Consider the following 23,368-nt stretch of genomic DNA (forward strand, 5'->3'; position numbering starts at 1 on the left):
CTCACATCCCAATGAACACTTCACATGGTCTGTGGTCTGCCAGTGAAACTTGAGCAGCAAGCTGGAAACGTGTTGTTGATTTGCTCCATAACATCTGTTAGATCTGTGTTGGTATCATGAGGTGGAACTAACAAGTCATCTGTCTGATGGAACTGTGAGCTTGTGTCCTGCTCGAGCGGGAAGCCAAGGGCAGAGTGCTGGGGCGAAGCACAGGGAGAGGTGCCATTGAGCCGGGAGTCTGACTCGGGCTGTTCGAGTAGCTGCCGTAGCCGGTGAAGCTGAGACTCCAATTGTTTATTGTGATCTTCCAATATTTGCATCCTTGCTTCCAGACGACCTTTATGTTGCCTTAGGAGTTTAGCTTCAGCAATGAGCTCGGCATCTTCAGAAGCATGCTGAGGTGACACAACGGAGTCAGGAGGTGATGCAAGAGGGTTTATTCCTCTCCGAAAATGTTGCTCCTTTAGTTGCTCGTATTCTATCTGCAGACTCCTTTGCTCTTCCTCAAGGTCAGCAATGATACGCTCCAACTCTCCCCGCTCTTCCTTCTCCACTGACTTGAGTATCTGAGCAGGGCTCTGTGGCTGACTCACAGGTGACTCTCCTCCCAGCGTCTGACAATACTGCTGGATAAGGGCATGCTCATCCTCTACGCTTCCTGTGGTGGAGCTGCTGTCCATGTCCAGAAAAACTCGGAGAGATTGTATCAAACAACTCTTGAGAGGTTGTATCTAACAAAGGCTTGCTTTTTTTTATTTTCAAAAAATATCAGTCTCCTGACGTGGTAGAATTGGCATTTTGTATCAAAAAATAGGAAGATAATTATTGATAGCACCTATTAATTTACATTTGTTTTCTGAAAAAAACATTGCTGCGAAAAAAACATAGGATGCCTCTAATACACTCATAGAGATGAATGGACTTCATGTTCTCAGTCAATTGTTACAGGATTGATGCAGTGACTACTGTTAAATTCCATAATTTGTCTTATAGAAGAAGTCAGAGGGTGATCCCATATCCTTTTGTGTTCTTGGAATCTGCGTGAGTTGGGATAACATTACTGGAGCACAACCATTCATTTTTTGTTTGTTCTATTCCACAGCTGGGCAAAACACATTGCAGAGAAGAATGGCTACTTAGGTCATGTAATCAGAAAAGCTCTCAATGCTTATCTGGAACTTTCATGGTATGTTTCTTCTGTTCTCTTTATTTTCTATTTTTCACTTACTTTATAGCAAGATAAAATAATTAATAATAGGTGATCATCTCAAAGAAAAAAAAAGTAGTAGCACTACAGAAATCAGTTGCAAAACATCCATTGAGATAAAGGGAAGGAGGAGTTGACCCAAAATGGAATTCAACAGCTCTGACAGAATGAAATGAAAAGGAGTTTTTAGTGTGGAATAGTTGTATCAACTGTCTGTGGTTCTCATCCCATAATATTTGTATAACGTGCACTGGATTAACCAGAGGAACACCTTTCACTTCTACTATTCTCTGTGTTAAAAATCTCATACGTTGCTTTTTCTCTTCTGTATAATTCTGTGTCATGAAAACTCAGGCTGCTGGATTAGATTTATTCGTTTTTCTGTGAATGGTTAGTAGTATCTTTTGTGTAAGCATAATAGGAGGCTGTAATATCCAATGAGCCTGTCAAGAGGTTTCAAAATAGTGTCCAGGTTAATGCTCCACCTTTGCAGCCTCTGTAGGCATGAGCATCAGATACTGTGTGTGCAAACATCAGACTGTCATATGTGATTAAAACAATGGCTCATTTGTCCTGCAGCTTCCCCCTGTAAGTACTGAATTAGTGCTTCAGGCTAAGGAGATCTACAAGAAACTTTCAGTGGACCGTTCTGGAGTAATGCATTCCTGGAAGAAGTGTCTTTTTTTACTCAGTCCATCACAGACATTTCTCCTTAGACCTGAGCTCACTTTTCAACACTGAAAAAATATGTTGACGTTTTTGTAGCGTGTTCTGTTGTGCAAGCCTGTGACTTTGCCCAGCTCACTTTGCATTTCACAGGTAGATGACAGAGCATTAAGATTCCAGAAAGTCTGGGCTCAACAGCTAGGAGGGAAAATCTGCTGGAGTCCTACTTGAAATGCCAGGGTGTAAGTTGCATAGGTGTGAATTATTGCACTGCCAGTCAGACCAAGTAATATGTGTTCTTCAGTCATTGTTTGCAGACACGTTTCACACATCTCTCTGTCATGGTAGTTTGATCTTCAAAGAATGATTTAAATGTCGTAAATGTAATTTCTTTTCTTAGTTGCCCTTTGAGACTTAAGGATCAGATGAACCGATTTCCCCGCTTTCCCCTGAACTCCTTCTGTAGTCCCAGGTCTCTCTTTCACTAGATGTTTTCACAGGGAAAGTACAAGGAATAATTTGTAATCATGCAGAAACAGCTGGATAACAGGAGGTTACACCTGCTAGTTCTGTAAGGACAACTTTCACAATTTGATTTAAAGTTGCTTTGCTTAAGCAGCTACTCTTGAAGTCAAATGTATATTTGACCATATGTGCTTCCAGTTAAACAAGCCACTGAACCCTGAAACTTGCCATAGTTTTGCCTTTGTGTTGTGGAGAAAATCATTGGCATCATTAGTCTTTAATAGGAAACTTCAGAAGGAAAAAAGTACACCAAGTGGGTTTTTTTATTATCTTGGGATTTTGAAACTACACACATGATTTTAAAGACTTCCTCTTAATTTTGCATGCACAGTCTTCATATTATAGAGTAGATGAGTGGCAGAGAACATGGGGGGCGCTCTTGTCTAGTATCAGAATACTGAATTGCTATACTGCAAACATAGTATTAAATTTTACTACTTGCTTTACAGTCAGTGAGATGCATAGAGTCCTTAGAGGGACAGAGACTGTTGTTCTAGTCATACATTCAAGTATATGGAGAGACAAATCCTGTTTCAAAAAGCTCAGTCTAAAAAGACAAGAAAAAACAAGTCACATAAATAACAGGTAAAGCGTACCAAAGAAACACTCAGATCAATGTTAGACAGATACATACACAGCTAAGTTAATTGCAGATTTTTTTTTTAAGTAGAGTCTTTTAAGAATATTTTATCTGAAACATTATAATAGAGAATTGGGCTTAGTATCAGATCTTCTTTCCCATCAGTCTGGCACTTACAGTAAATGCACACTGGAGCCAGTCGAGCTTCAATGCAAGAGGGAAAAGGCTGCAAATTCACAAGATCCAGCATGGCTGGTTACACCAAGGATTGCCTCTACATGTCGCTGTTGCACGGGTTTCCCAGCCTCTTGCTCTTAAACTTTGTACCAAAATTTTGCTTGTAGGCAATTTTATAAATTAATTTAGTCCTTTTGGGGTTTTTTTAACTGTAACTAAAATGCATGTTATTTTTGTAAGGTTTTTCATTCATTTATTTTATCTAACATTAGGCATGAAGCTCTGCTGCATTATATTTTAGCAGCTGAAACTGGGATTGAAGTGTCACAGTCAAATTTAGCACACATCTGTGAAGAAAGACCAGTGAGTAAATGTATTCACAACTCATTATCCTTAAAGGAGCACTTGTTAATAATCATGTGATCCTAGTCTCTTACCTGAGATATGAATGAATCAATTCTTTTCTTTATAGGACCTAGCAAGAAAATACCTAGCAACTGATTGTGTCTGGAGATACTACAATTTCTCTGTTTCTCAAGTCAATGCTCCGTCATTTGGTATGTATAAGGAATTCTTCCTGAATTTTAATTTTACTTTTTTTAAAATTTCAAAAACTGTGTTTGTCACAACTTCTATGTGAGTAAGCAACTTGAGGGAAGATTAATTCCTGCTAATCATACATTTCCTTTTTCATGTTTTGATAGGAATATCAGGAGAGAAAAGGTGATTAAAGTGTTGTATTTCAGCACACGTTTTCCAAAAATTTCCTTTTTATGACATTAAATGGATAAAATTTTAATAAAATAAAATAAAAAAGCTAAGTCCTGAGGAAGGGCTAGATATTTAGGAGTCTAAGCAGTTGACTGAAAGTTTAAGGAAAAAAAGCAGTAGACTCTAGGAGCTCATGCTGTTTGGTTTATCAAAGGGAAAATCCAAAAGCAAATATACTTCCATATCATAATTGAGTCATGAGAAACTAATAAAGGCTAAGGGATTCCTTATCTAATTTATTACTAGTTTTTCTCTTAGGGTACAGAGTTTATCAACATTGGTTGAGCTTACCTTGGAGAACTAAAGGATTCTCTGTTAAAAAAAAAAGGTCTGTTTGCAAATAAGTTACATTCCTCAGGCCTTAAATTCTACTACATCTATGACTTCAATAGCTAAGTCATTTTGGTGCCTCTGAAAGCTTTACTGAATATTTGAAAATATCTGATTGTCTCACAAGAACATTGAAGTAATTTGTAACATTCTTGTGGAAAAGTGGAGTGTAAAAATAATTCATGCTATTTAAATAAATACATAGTGTGGAGCATTTAAATGTGTGGAAACTGAATAGCACGTGGATATAGCCTGAAGCCACAGGAGCTGACAAACACTGTTGGCTTTCCTGAGGAGCTTGTAGACACCTTAGCAAGGTGTAGCTTGGTTGACCCTTTGGTAGATCCACTGGTACGATCTTACATTAGAAAAACTTTTGAAGGTCAGACTCATAGGATGGGAATGTCATTCCATTTCAGTCCACTGTAAAAACATGTGGGATTTCTAGGTAGCTGCTATAGACGCACAAGGCAAAGTATAGAAGAGTTTCAAACCGTTTGAGGAAAGCTTAGGTCAGATAAATGTAGACACAGTCATAGGAGTTTTTAAATTCATTAGCACAGATTAGTGCAACATCATGCTTGCTCCTGTCTGGGTCAATGCCCTCTCTTTTGATGCATTTCATTACTGTACAATGTCCCAGAAAGACGTTTGTAAAATATTTGCTGGGCATCGCTTCCTTCTAGACCAGGAAAACTGTATCCCTACCATTGTCCAGGGCTGAGTTGGATTTGAAACTAATAAAATTATCAGCAGCAATGTTCTCTAACTTTTGGGGAAGGTTCAGCCACCATAGTGTCGGGTACAGAGCAAACACATAAATGGCATGGTTTTAAGCCTCTTTAACTTAGTAGGGCTAATCTAACTAATAAGGCTTCAGGTTGCCCAAAGACAGATTCAGCAAGTGAAGAAGGAATGCAATATAGAGACTCTTAAGTCTCAGTTTTTGTAAAGGCAATGTCATTCACTAAATTCATTAAAGAGAAACAATGAGAGATTTCATCCAGGATCAGTATTTTCAGTGGGAGGCTGATATAAAGTAGCCACAGAGACAACCAGAGAGGACGAGTGTGTTTGTTTTTTAATATTGTGCTTTAAATAGAATTACTATTAACTTCTCCATCACATTAATAGTTGGTTAATTCTATTGCTACAAATAGTCTAAATGATCTTCTGCTCATTTCTTCCACAGCTTATTTGAAGATGGGCGATTTCTACTACTATGGTTACCAGAACCAGTCTAAAGACCTTGAGCTCTCCATGCGGATGTATGCACAGGCTGCCTTGGAGGGAGATTCACAGGTGGGTCTGCAGTTGTGGCAAAACATCATAGTGTAGAACAGTCTGGGAATTTAGCTGTGACTCGTTCTTCTGCTTGGCCTCATCTGTACCAAAGGAACCTGCAAGAATAAGTTACAATTATTTCAATATACCCTGTGAGTCAGTAGTTGCTGTTTCATAATAGACGATAAACTTAGCAGAGATTAGTGGTCCTAGAATTAGGCTGCTTTGTAAGCTAAATGGCCTACTGCAGTGCTACCTTACCTTGGCACAATTGACTCAGTTATGACCTTGGTATTTTTGCAAGAGGAAGAACTAATAGACTGCTGGGTTGTATTCCAGTCCTATCCTCTGCCATTTTAGGATATAAAAAAGAAGACTGGTCCATTTCCCTTGGTATATTGAGTGAATCCCAGGGTGAATTTTGCTCGCTAACAAAGGTTTCATCTTAAAATGTTTTATAATTAAAGAATACACATTAATTTTATAATTAAAGAATAATTAAAGACATGGACTGTTTCACAACTGAGTTTCCTGTTCTCAAGCCCTCCTGAAGTTTCCCGGGTGCAATATTCTGTTTGCCCTGTCCCTATGGCAATATCCCCAGACCATGGCTTGTGTGTGAACTTATCAGAGGTAGCATAGGTGGGTTCTGTTTTGAGGTTATTGGGACAAAACATTACTGCTAAACTAGCAAAGGAAAGAAGGGATGCATGAATAGTTACTTTAAAGTATGAAAGTCAAAGTGATGGGGAATTGTGGAAGATGTCTTGTGTGTTCATCTTCATGACTCTGAAGAGACACAGGGTTGCCTAAGACTTGTGCAAATAGGCAGAACCGTAAAATTAAGGACTTAAATTGTCTGGAGGAGACTTCTGCTCTCAATTTCTCTATTCAGATGCTGTTGATCTGTAGAGCTAGGTGAAGGGGAATTGAACAGTAACAGAACAGAAATCAATTTCTGCTTTCAGTCTGTATTTCCCTAGGAGATAAAATGTTACAGTTTGATACGGTGACTGTGCTTAAAGAATAACTAAAAATAAGAAAAAAACCATCTGGAAAAAGATACGAGCTAAGAAAACAGTGTCACAACATCTGAATGCTTCTTTTGCATTTTCAGTGTTTACCTGAGTACAGGTACACTGTACTTTTCAGTACACTGAAAGCCCTTCGGAGAAAGGGCTCTCATAATTATTCGGTGAATATCACATTATACTAAACAAATTTAGGGAAGACAGTTACAATTATTCAGATACTTGGTGCTTAAATACAGATACAAAAATTGAATGTTTGAACAGCAATGCATGGTTTTTTTACTGTTAGGGTTTCTTTAATCTGGCCCTTGTCATAGAAGAGGGCAACTCCATACCTTCCTACATTCTGGATCACTTGGAAATTGATCAAGCATTGCATTCTAGTAATACATCACTTCTTCAGGAACTGTATTACAGGTGAGTCTTTTTTACCTTTAATCAGCATTTTCTGGTTTTCCATGTGAGTAGCATTTCCTCTGGAGGGCAGCAAATCCTGTAATTATTAACTTTGTTCACTTTTATGATTTAAGGCAGGTTAAGGTCAACATACTTGAAATTCTTAAATTCCCTAAATATATTTCAGTTTATGCCTGTTAAAGAGACCTGATTATATGTGGTTCCCTGAAATAGCAGGGACTAGATTCAATAATCAGGGAGGTCTTTTTCAGTTCAAATATATTTAAGTTCCTAAGTTAGGCGCTGGCAATTTGTGTGCAGTACAAACCAGAATTTCAGTTATAAATGTAGCATAATATAACACAGAATTTAAAAATATGTAACTGGGATAATAGCAATCTTTGCTATTGATTCTGCAAATATGTTCCAGCCTGGCACAGATATTGTGGCACAGAATATTAGACACCGGAGAAGCTTTACAGGTCTGCTGCCTGAACAACCTGTGCCAGCACTATTCATGCACAAACCACCTACTGTGCTCGGGTTCCACTACAGAACATGGGTTTCCTTTACCCAGGTTAAGCAACAGGTGTTGGAAAGCACAGTGGGAATACAAAGCCTGCACAATATTTGGTGAACTTGTGGAATTGCCTTTCAAATATTCAAAGAAGGAGGAGATAATGGTTAATACACAAGGCTGTGAATCAAGAGTTAGTGGTTTATCATCTGTTTTGCTACCAAGTGTTGTGTGACCCCACAAAAGTGGAGATGATACCAGCATAAAAACCTCATTTGTCTATTCACCAACAATCTGTTGAAATTGCTCTTCACTGCAGTTAGCCTGAACTTGTACCCTAAATTACTTCCTCTCCACGTGAAACTACCAGTCAGATACATAGGGGTTCTGGACTATCTGGGATTGTAAACTTGAGTTTGAATTCTGCCTTCACTTGGGCTGAATCCAGTCCTGCATTGCTGTGAGAGTAATTCCAGAGTTGACAGTTCTGAAGGATTTTCCCACCACCATACACTTTTGTCCAAAAGGGCACGTACTTTTATGTATTGATATATATGTATATATACACATGTACACAATCTATGACTTAATAACTAAATTATATGTATATTTATAACAAAATTTATATAGAAAATGTATATATCGATATAGGTACCCCACCACTCCCTCCTTAGCTTTGTAGAAAAGAATCAATTGAAGCTTAAAATAGGTGCCTGTGATTTAGCTGTCTAAACTCCCCTAGTAAGTGAAGTCCTATTTGATGGACTGAGAAAGCTGCTCAGCTCACCCCACAGGAGGTAGGGACCTTGTGCTAGTCAGCTAGAACACTCTTCAAGCTTGGACTTCATTCTGTCATATGCATTGTCTCTTAAAGGACGTTTAGCACCAGCATTCTGTGTGGACAACTAAATTTTGTACGTCTAATTTTAAATCAAGTCCTTCTGCTGTTAACTCACATTACTTAGAACTTGAACTGTGACTGCTTTGCACGTATAGCCTGGATGCTTAGACCCATTGTTGACTAGTAAGAAAATAAAAAATACACTTCTAGGGTAAGGTATTCTGTACTTAATAAGTTTAAGATGGCATTTTTCTGAATTTTTACTTCACCATCTGTGAGATAGGGATGATGATATTTGTTTGTTTTTCTGGCTTACTGGTTCCACAAACACACTTGAGATTCCCAGATGATTGATGCCACAAAATTGTGGAGGAGGATTAATTGGTTGTTTTAATGTTCTTGTTGTAGGTGCTGGAATAATAGTAACCAAGAATCAATCAGTCCATGTTCATTAGCATTGCTTTATTTTTACATGAGAGTTCTCTGGAACAATGTTTTACACTCTACTCTGGTATGTAGTGCTCCTTTATTACATGCACAGTTCATTTGGAACATGACCTTGGCTTTGCACTGCTCTAACTCTGTTTTTAAAATTCCTGTCACAGATCTACTTCATGGGAACCTTTCTTTTATCTATTCTTGTTGCATTTGCAGTGCAGTCTTTTCAGTCTTTATCTGGTAAGTATGGGTCATAGTAAAACTGAAGAAAGAGGAGTGATCTTTTTATTTCAATAAGACCATCAACTATAAAAGCTGAATTCTAGATGTGATAGAAGTATCTCTGAGCAGTAGCTTCTTTGACACACAAGTAACTTTTTTATCATTAAGAAGGGGTAGATGAAGAAAGGCATAACTTTAAACCCATTGGTTTCTGAAAAATTTCCCTTGATAAAGGAGATTCTTAATAAAAATATTAACTGCATGAGATTGTTCCCCATCTCTCAACATGCAGTATTATTACAGGAATTATGAGTTTGATTACCTATGTAGTCTCTGCAATATGCAATCAAAGTGTCTTGCCTGTTTGATATGACTGGATCACTTCAGATGCAAGGTGGGAGAAGAAGTGAGGTTCCAAGAGCTGGTACATTGGAGTAACTTAAGAAGAGTCAGTTCAGATTCTTCACACCAGTAACAGAATCAGGAAATAGATGCAGTCAGGAGTTGCAGACTCCTCCTCCTGTCTTAAAACAGAAAGTTTGGCTCTGTCTCTTTTGATGGCACAAAGAACATTAACAAATAGAAGATCAAGTGCCTGACTTCAGTCTGTTAAAAGTGCCATCATGTTTTCTACCATATTGAAAGAGATATCAAAGACAAAACTACATTGCTGAGGAAAGGGGAGAAAACCCCTACCATCACATGAAAAATAATGAATCATCATTTAAAAAGCATTTCCTGCTTCAATCAAGCATTTCATTTCAGATCACAAGACTTGATCAGGAAATTGTGAAGTGAATATTACCAGTTATAAAAAGAATTTCTTCCACTACATACATTTTTTGATGTTGTGTTTTAACCCCAGTAGGCAACTTAAGTGTATGTCAGAAAACAAGGTTCTGATGTATTTCCATAACAAAACACCAAAAAAATTACTTTCACATTTATTTCCTATAGGCGTAGGTTGTCAAAAACCCAATACCATTAAATCTGAAAATATTATTTGAATTAAGACATGTAACTGTGAATAATATGCTGAATATGGAAATAATTCTGAAAGCCTGCTTTGTTTTCTTACTAGCTATTAATTTATGTTACTTGGAAATCACACAACATATGTATAAAGTATATAGTTATAGATATTTTTCTTTCAGTATTTCCAAACCTTTGAATATTATCTTTATATGTAATTTTACATCCACATAATATTTAAATATTAATTAATAGACTCCCTAGACACAGTGGGGTTTTTAAAATAATTTCTTTTGATGTTTTTCTGAAGCCCATAATTCTGCTGGAAGAAGATCAGAACCATTGTCAGATGACGTCCCTTCTTCCTTAGTGAATGATAACGAGCATGCTACCAGATTACAGCAAGATGAACCTACTCTTTCGAATGATTTATCACAGCAGGAGTCAAACCCTCAGAATCCTCTTGTTACAAGCTGAAGTGTAGTTTTCTTGACATCCATTGGGAAGGTGGGATATGAACAACTGCGAATCTAAGAACTGGCAACCAACCCTGTACATGGCATTAATAATGCAGGCCAACAGCTGAAGTTGTAGGGAAGTTCACTGATCTGACTTCTCCACTGCAGAGGAAAACTGTCCCTATAATTTTTTTAACTCCAAACAGATGATGCAGATTCTCTCACTATACCCAACACGTGATCATACTGTATGTCATGGAAGGACCTGGAAGGAAACCTGCAAAGTCTTTGCCTAATTGAAAAATAAGCAAACATCCTACAGGTTTTAATGAAGTTCTATTTACATGTCTAATCTCTTATTAAATTACTTTTACCACATTTTAGCTTATTTAGTGATGAAATTCCAAGTTTGAATCATGGAAATTACATAAAAGCAAAACCCAGTCACCAACAGTTCCATGGAAACCAGTCAGGACTTCAGTACATGCAATGGTAACAATGAGGTTTTTGGCATTTTATATTCCATGCTAATTTTTTAATGTGAAAAGCATTTTGTTTTGAAAGAAAACATACCAGGAATATTTGCAATATGATCATAACATATTAGTGCTGCTGGCTAAGTTTTAGTCAAAGTTTTACAAGCATCCACAGTTCCCTGGTGGACACAACAAAATGTTTCCCTTCCTACCAAGAGCCACTGATTAGAGAAAGGAGCTCCCCTAATGAGTAAATAAAAGAATAAGTGTGATCAGGGGCCACAAAGTGAACAGAAATTTGGTTTTGGATTCTTCCACAGATAACACTAGCAAGGATTTATTTCATGTTCTACAGTAATGCTAAAAGACACCTAGTTAAGTGACAGTTTATTTGATAAATGTTGGATGGGAAATATGGATAACATGTATGGAGTGCAAATGCCTTTTATCTGATTTAAAGCTGTCTGTAAAGTGGCTGTAGGGAAGGTCTAACCTTTACAACAGGTGTGCAGGCACCTCTGCAAAATGATGTAGATCACAGACTATAAATTGCATCAATCTATGCATTACCGAGGGTTAAATCCACTCGCATTGCACTACATTATTTACTCTTATAAATAAAAATATTTTTCTAATTCAAGCTGTATGTGGAGGAATTTCTTTTAAGGCACCTCTTTGATGAAATAGTATCCTGCTGTTGCAATCTCTCAAGATTATTATTTACATGCCTGTTTTCTTAGCTTCAAATGAGACAATCAGCTTTTACTTTCATTGAAGAATACAGTCTTCTCACAGAGAAAACCTGTAACAGTTTCGTTTTTCAAGCAAGACATGGGAGGTTTCAGTAAGAAAGGAATCATTTAAAAGGAAAAAAAGCTCTGACCTTCAAGAGAGATTTTTATATTTCTATATAAATGTCTATACACACATATCATCGGGACACGTTTCACTTGCAGAAACCTGAAAACTCAAAAGTATTAAGAGTTGATGCTTTGAGGCAGTGGTTCCATTGACAAGTCATGAAATAAAAATGAAGATGTTGAAGCTCCTCCCCCTCCCACTGAGAAAGTAAATTATGTGCCACGTTAATGAGTTTTTTATTTATTTGATCAAGAACTGTGCAAGGAGTACTTTTTGTTCTCAGTACAGTTGTAGATACATATTTTGTTCTATGTATAGGTTGGTATTTTAATGTGTTACAAAGGAGCCTGACTTTTACATACTAAACTGTTGTACTCACTGGGGCTAGATTATGTGTTTTTGATATCCATTGCAAATGGTCCCCATTATTTTTGAGTCTATTTTGAGTTGCAAAAATGTATGCAGCTAAATTTAACTATATCAAATTCCTTAACGCAAAGATATGGCTATTTCAAGAGCCCTCTCAACTGTATTTTTATCACCTAATAAAAGAAAACTGTGCACCTCTATTAAAACTGGAGCAGGTTTAGACGGTAAACACAGAAGCATTGCAGAAAGTCAAGTGTAGCCCTTGAAGACAAGTAGACAAATGTCCCAATGTAGGCATGGTGTTAGGTTAGGTACCAAATGACGTGCACAGTTAGATATTCACAAAAAACTATGTGGACATGCTTAAGACAAATCTTGCTTATAATTAGCCACATGTGAAAGGTGTATTTTGCTACAAATGTCACATGTAGCAAAACTGAAGCCCCTGGTGAAATATTAATCCCATGAGAGTTTGTCAGTGGTGATGTGATTGCAACCCATGTGTTGCAATCCAGGAGTTCTCAGAGCAGCAGTGGTTTAGATTGTGTACATACAGGTCAGAGTTAAGCGTTAGCACTCAGGCTCACTCTGTTTTCCTCTCTAAAGCCCATGTTCTGAACTCTAGTAATTAACTAATTTGAAGAGTTCTGTCAGAAACACGATTTCACATCTGTATTTCAGAAGGCAATTGCTGAAGCTGCAATATATTTCATGACACCAGCAGTTAATAGTTCCATCTTTGTTTATTGTTACCTATTACATCAGAAGTTGTACCAAAGTATGTTAAGATAAGCAACTCTTCACAACAAACTGGCAATCCTGAAGGCTAAAATAATAACAGTTACATTATTATCCTTCACTTCTCATAAGATCCAGGGGGCTATTACTTGACAACCTAGAGAATCAACCAATTCCCAGAGAGAAAGAATGGTTATTTAAGCAAAGCAGCTACATAGTTCTACGACACCCACAAGGAAAGCAGGGAGAAAAGGGGAAAAGAGTTGCTGTATCAAAAATTATTTTTCTTAAATTGAAACATGGTCACCGAAGTTTATTGTTTCCGCAGCCCATGCTGAGTGTTCAGGGTGGGAATAAGGAAATAATAAATCACAGTTGTAGAGCTAAAATGCCCTATATACTTTGTTTACATGTATTTGATAGAAGTCCAGCCATCTGAACAACACAGGTCACGCATAAGGCAGTGTGTAAGTGATGACCACTTTTTGATCTCCCTTGGTTCAGCTCAGAATCATCTCTAGTACAGACAACAAGGAATTTTGGAGGGGTTATTTAAAAAGTAGGTGCCAAATTATCTGAAATGAATGCAGTTTACACCAGCTAAATGAATTTGTCTTACAGACAGTGACAAGGGAGAGAAGTTGCTACATGCAATGTATCAAAGTGCCATGGGAAGAAGGAAGAATCAGGTGAAGATAAGCTAAAAATAAGAAGTCAATGTTGAGCAGTTCTGAGTACTTAACTACAGGTTTATGAAGGAAACAATTCAAACCAGTTATGAGAGAATTTGCAACTATGCTGAAAAGTTTGTTCAGCTCTGAATTGCACAGTGTGGTAGTAGCAGGACAGCACTGAAGGTGGGGGGCATCCATATGTGGGCAACTGACCACTGACTGCATGGTGTTGCTTCCCAGACCATAGAGTGAAGAGCTTTGCATTCCAATAAATAGGCATGAGGAGAGACTTAAAGTTCCATATGAAGACCTTGCAATAGAAATCTTACTTTGTGATAGAGGGGACAATACTTGCGAATTAGTCCTGGTATGCTGATTACATGTTATAAACATACCCCTTGCCGGTATTTTTGTGTTTGAGCTACTGGAAAAGCATAGATGATCTTTAAAAACCGCATGTGAAACATGGATTATCTGTGAGGAGAATTGATTTATAGCAGATTCTTGTCTGTGTAAGCTGCCCCCATTGACTAATGGACTATTTAACACTGGCTGTTGATCCTTATCGTGGATGAAAGGTAGCACAAAGGTATGAAACAAGTTGAATAAGCTTTGTCAGAGGAATTCCATCCCTACACCCTCTCCTTCCTGCCATAAATGTGTGAACTGGATTAAAAGACTGGGATGTAGGAAGAAAACAAAAGGCTGGATTCTTTAAGAAAAAGCCCAAGGGTAAGAAAACTAGAGAATGTCAAAGGGAATCTGAGCATGGAGCAATTTCCTATGCTGTCTTCTAAGATGTAGGTGACAGGAATAATCCCTGAATAATCAACAGAAAATTGTAAATTAAAAAAACCCAGCATCTGGAATATAGGTGTGTTGGAAATGCAGCACAGCCTCGATATTTATCTAAATACCTAATTCCTATGCCAGGAGACTAAATTATATTTGCAGTAAGGAAAGTAACAATGAGTCTAGGCCAAAGTAGTGTCTGTGTAAAAGCAGCCACATACAGATCAGTGAGCATCAAAATCAGACCAGATATGGGGAAATGAGTAACCAAAATGGAAAGGAAAAGATCACTTGCATTATTGCAGTATATGCTTATGTACCAGTTAAAGTAAACGAGAAAAAACCCCAAGAAACACAACTGAGCAGAAACCGAATCACCTGCAGCAGATCAGATATTCTGAAGCACCAATGTTCCAAACTGAAATTGCACCAACAATGCTGAGTGCCTGTTGACTTCAGGGACTTGGGTTGTTTGACAAGTGCTATCAGATACCCATCCACCTTTGGGCATGTTAATAACGCCTTAGAAGAAAACTGGCTGTAACAAGTTTGTTTATAACTGTGTTCAGTGATCTTTCTGCTAACGTATTTGTTGACCTTGCTTCCCTTCCCAGTCTGCATTTTCTGATTTCTGTTGTTTCTTTTGTTTGTCTGCACTGACCCCTTCTTAATCACTCATGAACTGTCTAGATAGCTTCTAATGCACAGCATTGCCATTTGCTCTTATCGGTTCTGCCAGGTGAACAGAAAAAAGCACAAGTCCATTAGCAAACCTAGCACCCTTTTTTGACAGTCTGCCAAGGCAGGAACTGAGATACTTGCTTGGCATTATCTATCTGTTCATTACAGCATGGCCTGAGTAATGGATTTACACAGCAAGTAATTCTGCAAGTTATAAGCAAATCTCCCTAGATAGATTTGTATTAATAAACTAACCAAGGTCAAGCTCTGCTGTCTTTGTGATGAGTTAAACCCTTCCTGTGAACCCATTTACCTCATCTGCTGCTTCTTGGGACCAGTCTTGGTCCATAAAGTCCCCAAATGGTGCCCAGCCATTGTCTAGGAGGATTCTTCTCAAATGGGCTTGAGCTAGGTCAAGCAGCACACCCCCAAATAGCTGAGATAATCACGACCCAGTGCCTAAGCATATCCTCCAGACCTTGTTCAGTTTAGTTGTGCAGACAAACCAAGACTGTTTGCCTCTCTTACAGGCCATGAAGCTCCATTCCACCCCCAAGCAACAGCTGAGATTAGTCCTTCCAATTTCACCAGCCTGTTTATCAGTGTGAGCCTTCCAGCAGGCCCACTGTGTTCAGAGCTGGTTTGAAGGCTTGCTTTCTTGAGAGAGGTGTGCTTGGCACGTGTTTGTAGAACACAGCTTTTCCAAAACACACCAGTACTGACTTAACTGGAATGAGAAATTAAAGCCTCCATTCATGTTTTATCTTGTTTCACGAAGACCAAATTGTAGTTTTCCCCTTCTGCTCTGCAGAGTTTGTAGTGGCAATAACACTGTCCCTGCCTCCTTGTCCCATATCAACTCTGTCTTCTACCTAGGTGGCAAGGTTTAGAGGCTCCTCTCTCTCATGAGTGCTGCATTGCTCTTCCAAGCCAGGTCCAGTTGCACATAGACAGCCTTTCCAATAAAAATACAGTATGCTAGTCCCAGAAAACAAGTTAACCTTTGCAGTTCAGTTGGTTATAATAACAGTAGGGGAAACCCAGATACACTTACTCTAATGCAGAAAACTCTAGGCTAGTTCATTAAACAAATGTTAGAAGTTGTACAGAATCAGGCAGCCTGATCAGGAGAAGGAAGTGGGTGAGGCCTTCTACTGGCAGCTGTAAGTAGGCTCAAAATCACAAGCACTGGTTCTTGTGAGTGAGTTTAGCTACACTGACATCAGCTGGAGGAGCAACAGAGCAAACCACAAACAGTCTGTCCAGGAGGTTCCTGGAAAGCACTGATGACAACTTCCTGACACAGGTAGTGGAGCATCCCACAAGGAATAGTGTGCTTCTCAACCTCATGCTAACAAACAGGGAAGGCCTCCAAGGTTGGAGATGTGAAGGCTGGGGGCAGCTTTGGCTGCAGTGGCCATGAGATTAGGAGTTCAGTATCGGGCAAAGACGAAATGGGGCAGGAAGCAAGGTTGCAACCACAGACATCACGAGAGCTAACTTCAGCCTCTTCAAGGATCTTCCAAGAAGAAACCCATGGAAACAGGCACTAGAGAGCTGGGTGATATTCAAGGATCACTTCCTCCAGACTCAAGAACAGTGCATCCCAATGAGCAAGAAGTCAGGCAAGGGTGTGAAGAGACCTATGTGGATGTTTAAAGAACTCCTGTCATTACTCAAGTGTAAGCAGGAAACACACTTGAGATGGAAGCAGGGTTGAGCCACTCTGAATGAATACAGGGATATTTTCAGAGTAAATAGGACTGAGACCAGGAAGGCCAAGGCCCATCTGATATTAAATCTGGCCAAGGATGTCAAGGAAAATAAAAGCTTCTTCAAATACATCAATAACAAAAGGAAAAGCAAAGGATGATGTGGGCCTGTCACTAAATGGAGGGGGACTTAAGTAACAAAGCATGCAAAGAAAGCAGAGTTACCTAACACCTTCTTTGCATCAGCCTTCACTGACAAGACCAGCCCTCAGGAATCTCTGACCCATGAGACCAGGGTGAGGGAATGATGGAAAGAAGATTTTCCTTGGTCAAGGAAAAATGAGTTACAGGTTTACCAGGTTACCCAGGTAAACCTGACATCAACAAGTCCATGGGCCCTGACAGAACACATCCATGAGTGCTGAGAGAGCTGGCAGACACCATAGCAAGGCTGCTTATGGTCATGTTTGAAAGGTCATAGAGGTCAGGAGAGGTGTCTGAGGACTGCAAGAAAGCAAACATCACCCCAGTCTTCAAAAAGGACAAGGAGGAGGACCCAGGAAACTACCAGCCAGTCAGCCTCACCTCAGTCCCTGGAGAAATGATGGAGCACCTCATTCTGGAGGCCATCTCTATCCACATGGATGACACGAAGGTGATCAGGAATAGTCAGCATGGACTCACTTAAGATAAATCATGCTTGGCCAACCTGCTTGCCTTCTGTGATGAAACAGCTACCTGGATGGATGAAGGGAAAGAAGAGGATGTTTTCTACCTCAACTTCAGCAAGGCTTTCAACACCGTCTCTTGCCTTGACAGGCTGGAGAGATGGGGAGAGAAGAACCATCTAAAATTCAACAAAGGAAAATACAGGGTCCTGCACCTGGGGAAGAATAACCCCATGCACCAGCACAGACTGGGGGCTGACGTGCTGGAGAGCAGCTCTGTAGAGAAAGACCTGGGGATCCTGGTGGACAACAAGCAGTCCATGAACCAGCAGTGCCCTTGTGGCCAAGAGGGCCAATGGTACCCTGGGGTGCATTAAACATTGCCAACAGATTGAAGGAGGTGATCCTGCCCCTCTACTCAGCCCTGGTGAGGTGCACCTGGAGCACTGTGTCCAGTTCTGGGCTCCTCAGTACAAGAGGGACATGGAGCTCCTGGAACAGGTCCAGCAGAGGGCTGTGAGGATGATTAAGGGGCTGGAACACCTCTGTTAGGAGGACAGGCTGAGTGAGCTGGGTCAGTTCAGCCTCAAGAAGACACAGCTGAGAAGGGACCTCATCAATGTCTGTCAGTATCTGAAGGGAGGGTGTCAGGAGGATGGAGCCAGGCTCTGCTCAGTGGTGCCAAGCAACAGGACAAGAGGCAACAGGCAGAAACTGATGCCCAGGAAGTGCTACCTGGACATGAGGAAGAACTTCTTTACTCTGTGGATGACAGAGTACTGGAACAGGTTGCCCAGAGAGGTCTTGGAATTTCTGTCAATGGAGATATTCAAGAACTGTCTGAATGTAATCCTGCACCAGGTACTCTAGGATGACCCTGCCTGAGCACGGAGCTTGGACCATATAACAAACCAAATTTAGTCTCTTCCAACCTTACCCATTCTGTGATTAGAAATTTTTCCTCTGCATCTTTTTAAGCCTTTACTAATCAGCTGTGCCTGACCCCAATCAGTAAGTTTTTTATAAAATCACCAGCAGCCTTCAGAAACACTAATAGGCCAGTATTTAAGAGTTATTTTACTGACCTGAAAAGCTGCCATAAAGTAGAGACATGAATCCAAATATTTCAAAGCCTAGAGTAATTGCCACATTCTTCAGATACCCAATTCAAATTAAGAGGATTAAAAGTGATTAAATAGTAAACCTACACTGATTAAAAGCATGTCCTTACAGAGGCCGAAATCCACCAGAGGAGTGACAGCCATGCAGCGATAACCATGGTGAGTGCAGGCATGAGCTCTTTGTGCCAGGGGTCAGAGGCTATCAGGCAGCAGTGTTGCTGCCCAGCCTGTTTTTTGGGCTCTCCTAGGGCAAATTCATCTATCCTGCATGGCACTACATTAGTGTGCTCTGCAAACATACCCTCTGTGTCTTTGAAATGTTAAAAGGAGTTTAAAAAGCTTCTTTTTCATATCTTGAATATCCAGTGCCAATGCATAGGATATCCTTGGTACTTGGATACTATCAGCCCCACAGAGGAATAGTTTATGACAGAGTTGGTTACACTCTGTTGTTGATATGACAGATTGAAATGCTGAACAAGGTGGTTTCTAATAATAAAATACCCTATGCACCTTTCCAAGAGAGCTTTGGTATCGCATGTGATAATTCAGTTAGCAAGAAAGAGGCAGAAAACAAGAAAGCACCAGATTAGCCTGCAAACCACTGCCGCCTCCCCTGCCTATTTAACTTGTGCCCTAATGCCATTATGCCAGGAATATTTAGATTCTTCTCTGATGCCATTAAATGCATGTTAAGGGTATGTGCATTAAAAAAAAAAAAAAAAAAATCCCTCCTTCAGATGAAATAATTTTGATGGCCATAACTCTGCCTACAAAAACAGTAACATTAAAATTCCCCAGGAACCCACTTATGCCGCCACCACCACTTGCAGATGAAAGCAGAAATTTAGATATCTACCCTGTGCTTTGTGTACCTGCCTCATATAATTCCAGAACTATTTGAAAGGGTGATGATGGGAGTCTGGGTTTAATGAAGGCCCCTTCTGCAAATGTGTAAGATACCTGCAATTGATTCTTTCACTTAATCCAATGAAAGGGTTTGCTTTCAAACATTTAAATGCTTACACTAGTGTTAACAAACACACGCCTAGGACAAAGAAGTTCAAGATGCAGTTTTTGAAGATACACAATATTAATGCTCCTTCACTAAAGAATAATTGATCTAAAATATTTTAGATATTTATCTCACCCTTGATCTCCTTGACACATGATATGGGTTAACCCCAGGAGGTGACTAAGCCCCACACAGCCACTCGTTCACACACAGTCCTCCAGGATGAGAGGAGAAAATTGAAAGAATAAAAGTGAAGAAACTTGTGTGTTGAGATAAAGACAGTTTAACAGGTAAAGCAAAAGTCATGCATACAGGCAAAGCAAAACAAGGAATTCTTTCATGCTTCCCATGGGCAGGGAGGTGTTCAGACATCCCCGGGACAGCAGGGCTCCATCACATATAACAGTGACTCGGCAAGACAAACATCATCCCTCCAAATGTCTCCCTTTCCTTCTTCCCCCAGCTGTATGTGCTCAGTATGATGGAATCTCCCTTGGGTCAGTTGGGGTCAGCTGTCCCAGCTGTGTGACCTCTCAACTCATTGTGCACCCCCAGCTTCCTCGCTGGTGGGATGGGGTAGGGAGCAGAAAAGGCTTTTATGCTGTGTAGGCACTGCTTGGCAATAATGCAATTTCCATATTATTAACACTGTTTTCTGCAAAAATCCAAAACATGACCCCATACCAGCTACTGTAAAGAAAATTAACTCAGCCAAAAGCAGCACAACAAACAAACCCAGAGTTTTGTGCTGTAAATTGAGGCTAACTGTAAAAGAAAGCCATTTTTGTTTGACTGTGAGTAAATTGAAGCAATGGAAAAATAAAAGGAACAAGGACATACAGAAAACACCAAACCCTACAGTCACTGGAGTCCTGAGAGTATTCCAAAGCCTTTTAAAGTCTCCATCACTCTTCTATACAGAAAGAAAAGAGCAGTTCTCTGGGTCTTGGTTGCATTTCTCTGATAATTACAGTGACTTTGTTTATAACAGCACAGAAGAGCTTAGAATATTCCCCTAGAAGCTTATGTGTAGCATAAGTCAAGACCGAGTACTTCAAGAATGAATCATCCTTGCAAGGACTATCCCAGATGCTATTAGAAAGTTGACCTCTGCTCTTTAGTGAGGAGATAACTGTTCCCTCTCAGGCTCTGGGTGAAGTCCAGACTGCAAGTTCTTGAACGCAGCTCAAGTTCATAAGCTGTGTTAGATTGCTGATGTTGGGTGGCAATGCCACAGGAAGCATCTAGACTTTGAACATCCATAACTGGTCCAGGACATGGCTGGACTGTGGTCTGCTGCTTATACCCTATAAATTTTCCATACTTTGCCAAAGCTTCTGTGCCACCAACCCCAGAATACATCTCAGCCACTGAAGGGTAGTCCACACCAGCATACATTAATTGGCACAGGTGGTGTAAACTCGTGAGGTGCATAACCTACATTACAAGACATTTATTTTACCTCCCTTAGAATCAGAACATAGAATCACTCTCTCAGTGTCCTCCTTCAAGACCTCTGTTTTCTGGAAGCACACATAACTGCGTATCCTCAAGGCTTGTGTCCCACCGATAAAAAAAGTGAAGAATTAGATTGTGCCCTTGAACATTTGACTTCAGAGGAAATATCATACACAACCAGCAGGACAGTTTCTGATAGAAATGGGATATTTTTGCAGAAAGACTGGATGTTTTTCTCTCCTACAGACATAATAAAGAATCAGCTGGTATTTTCCCATCATGCCCACCACACAGCCAGCAGAGCAAGTTTTGACTGCATTCAAAACCTCCATGCAAGTTAGCTCATGACTCGGGAAGAGAAAGAAAAGAATAACACTACTGCAATAAAAATCAACAAAAATATCCTCAATGAGTACATCCTTCAGAACATTGTTGACATGCCCCAAGAAAAAAAAATTCCTTCCCCCACATCTCCTCTGGTTCAAGAAAATACTCTGAATAGAAACCTTGCTCCTTCCCGCTATAATACTGTGGGTTCAGACCAAGTAACATATACCAAATTATAATAAATTTGAACACTTACCTCCTCAGTAAACAGCCACAGTCTCAGACTATGTGTCTCCAGGAGCAGCCCTGCCTACCATGAGCAAAACTCCAGGCACACAAACACAGAGCTGCTTCTGGCTCATACCAGCAAGCCTGAAGCTGACTGCTCCTAGCAAAAGCTGTTTTTCTTCAGTCACTTTTCAGCTGTTTTCAATAACTTTATTTTGCTTTTAAGCCTCCCCAGCTGTGCCCCAGGAACCTTGATTTAGTTATTTCAGATACTTTATTTCTCTAGGATAATTATTCTCATGCTTTTTGAGATGAAAAGCTGCTTGAAACTTTTAGCAGAAAGAAAAGTTTTCCAGCTTGTCTTGAATGGCATTTGCTTGTAATCCAATAGGTATAAAGTAACATTTTGAGGACTACTTCATTATTTTTCATTTCTACTTAATTTTCTTTTTTCCACATATGGAAATACATGTGATTATTTAAAAATAAACAACATTTTGACTGCTTGCGATATCTTACCCAGCACCAGTTATCCTACTAGTCATTTGCAGGCCTAAGACTAAGAACTGCCTGTCATACAACATGCACATTCAGGCAGAGGTAGGCTTTGAAAATTGTGCCCTACAGAGACTGAAGTAAATGCCTCTGCCTGAGGTGCACAAGGCACCTGGCCCAGGTGAGGCAATTTTTAATTCCTCTGGGATTTGAAACTAGGAGAATTGCCAGGACATGTCAATAGATGGTGCTGAAATGGCCCTTTCTACTGGTTAGATGTGAAATCCATTCTCAGCTCTGTGATAGTCTCCATTAAGCAGAGTTTGCTTTGTTGAAGATGCTCTATGTACGCTACAGGAATTCTGCCATCCTGTCTCCCTTGTTGATTTTAAAAGGCTTCTAAGCCTTTTAAATGCTAAATTTGATGTGAAAGCAGTAAGTGTTCACTGTCTACTGAGGAACAGAGCATTTTGTAAAAAACTCATCTATCTGACATTTTGGCTTAAATCTATGACTGAACTGATCTCCTTCTACATTCTGCCCTGTGCCTGAGCCAGCCCCCATGCCTGGTGTCCAACCCCCCAAGAACCAGGGTGTCCTCAAGACCCTACAGCTCCACCACATTGATGGGGTGAGTATGGGGACTACCCCAGAGGAACAGACCTGGCTACTGTATCCTACCACATCTCCCAAATATTCACTGCCCTACAAATGCACTAACACACCGAGGGGTTATGTTTTACCTTTGTGGATGATCTGGCTGAGTGGTCCTTCCACCTTGAGTTTTTGACCCCCAAAACACCTTCTGTGATGATGTCTATAGTGTCTCTGTGGAAACATTTTCATTGACCGAACATCTCATTAATTATTCTTGCTCAAAAATTACCCAATGGGGTGTCCTAAAACTGGGTTTTAATTAAAAGTTACAGAGGCTGAGTAAGTGTAGCTTCAAACATTCCTGCCAGTACAGTGTGACAAGCCTCCCCTGGCAAGGTACTGCTGCACATGGTGAAGAAAGCTCATAAGCTTTACACTAAGCTATGGCTCAATGTAATTTATTCAAATCACCTGTTACACATGGTCAAGACATCTTAACAGCTTTAGCAGTTGCCTCTCAGGTATTATACCTCTGACTCACATCCAGGAGGGGTAACTTAATATGACTTGGTAAGAAGTAATTTTACTAATAGCGGAAGGCTATTTGTGGTGTTCTCAGGCAATATTCGTATCCATCACAGGGCAGCTCATTGCAGCAGTAGAAGACCACTTAATCAGAATCTCCAAATTCACCAAGAACCAGACCTCTCATTCTCTGGAGGGACTAATGATGGCCTTGAA

The 23,368-nt window shown here is 39.8% G+C and overlaps 1 protein-coding gene and 1 long non-coding RNA gene across 2 annotated transcripts in view; one reads left to right on the forward strand and one right to left on the reverse strand.

The window, feature by feature from the left end:
* Positions 1-11,531, forward strand: part of SEL1L3 (SEL1L family member 3) — a 36,002-nt gene extending 24,471 nt beyond the window's left edge. The window contains exons 17-24 of the mRNA XM_039551476.1: positions 1,103-1,186; positions 3,428-3,518; positions 3,628-3,712; positions 5,449-5,558; positions 6,861-6,988; positions 8,734-8,836; positions 8,931-9,003; positions 10,268-11,531. Of these exons, the coding sequence (XP_039407410.1) occupies positions 1,103-1,186; positions 3,428-3,518; positions 3,628-3,712; positions 5,449-5,558; positions 6,861-6,988; positions 8,734-8,836; positions 8,931-9,003; positions 10,268-10,434 (841 nt within the window). The 3' untranslated portion in view covers positions 10,435-11,531. The remainder of the gene's footprint in view (positions 1-1,102; positions 1,187-3,427; positions 3,519-3,627; positions 3,713-5,448; positions 5,559-6,860; positions 6,989-8,733; positions 8,837-8,930; positions 9,004-10,267) is intronic.
* On the reverse strand, positions 5,317-22,882 carry LOC109144930. Its single transcript, XR_002045985.2, has 4 exons — positions 22,774-22,882; positions 9,308-9,509; positions 7,004-7,064; positions 5,317-5,656 (listed from the first exon to the last, which is right to left on the reverse strand). It is a non-coding gene; the product is annotated as an uncharacterized LOC109144930 (long non-coding RNA).
* Between the last annotated feature and the right edge of the window lie 486 nt (positions 22,883-23,368).

The sequence above is a fragment of the Corvus cornix genome, chromosome 4 (assembly GCF_000738735.6).
Source record: "Corvus cornix cornix isolate S_Up_H32 chromosome 4, ASM73873v5, whole genome shotgun sequence".
Lineage (NCBI taxonomy): Eukaryota > Metazoa > Chordata > Aves > Passeriformes > Corvidae > Corvus > Corvus cornix.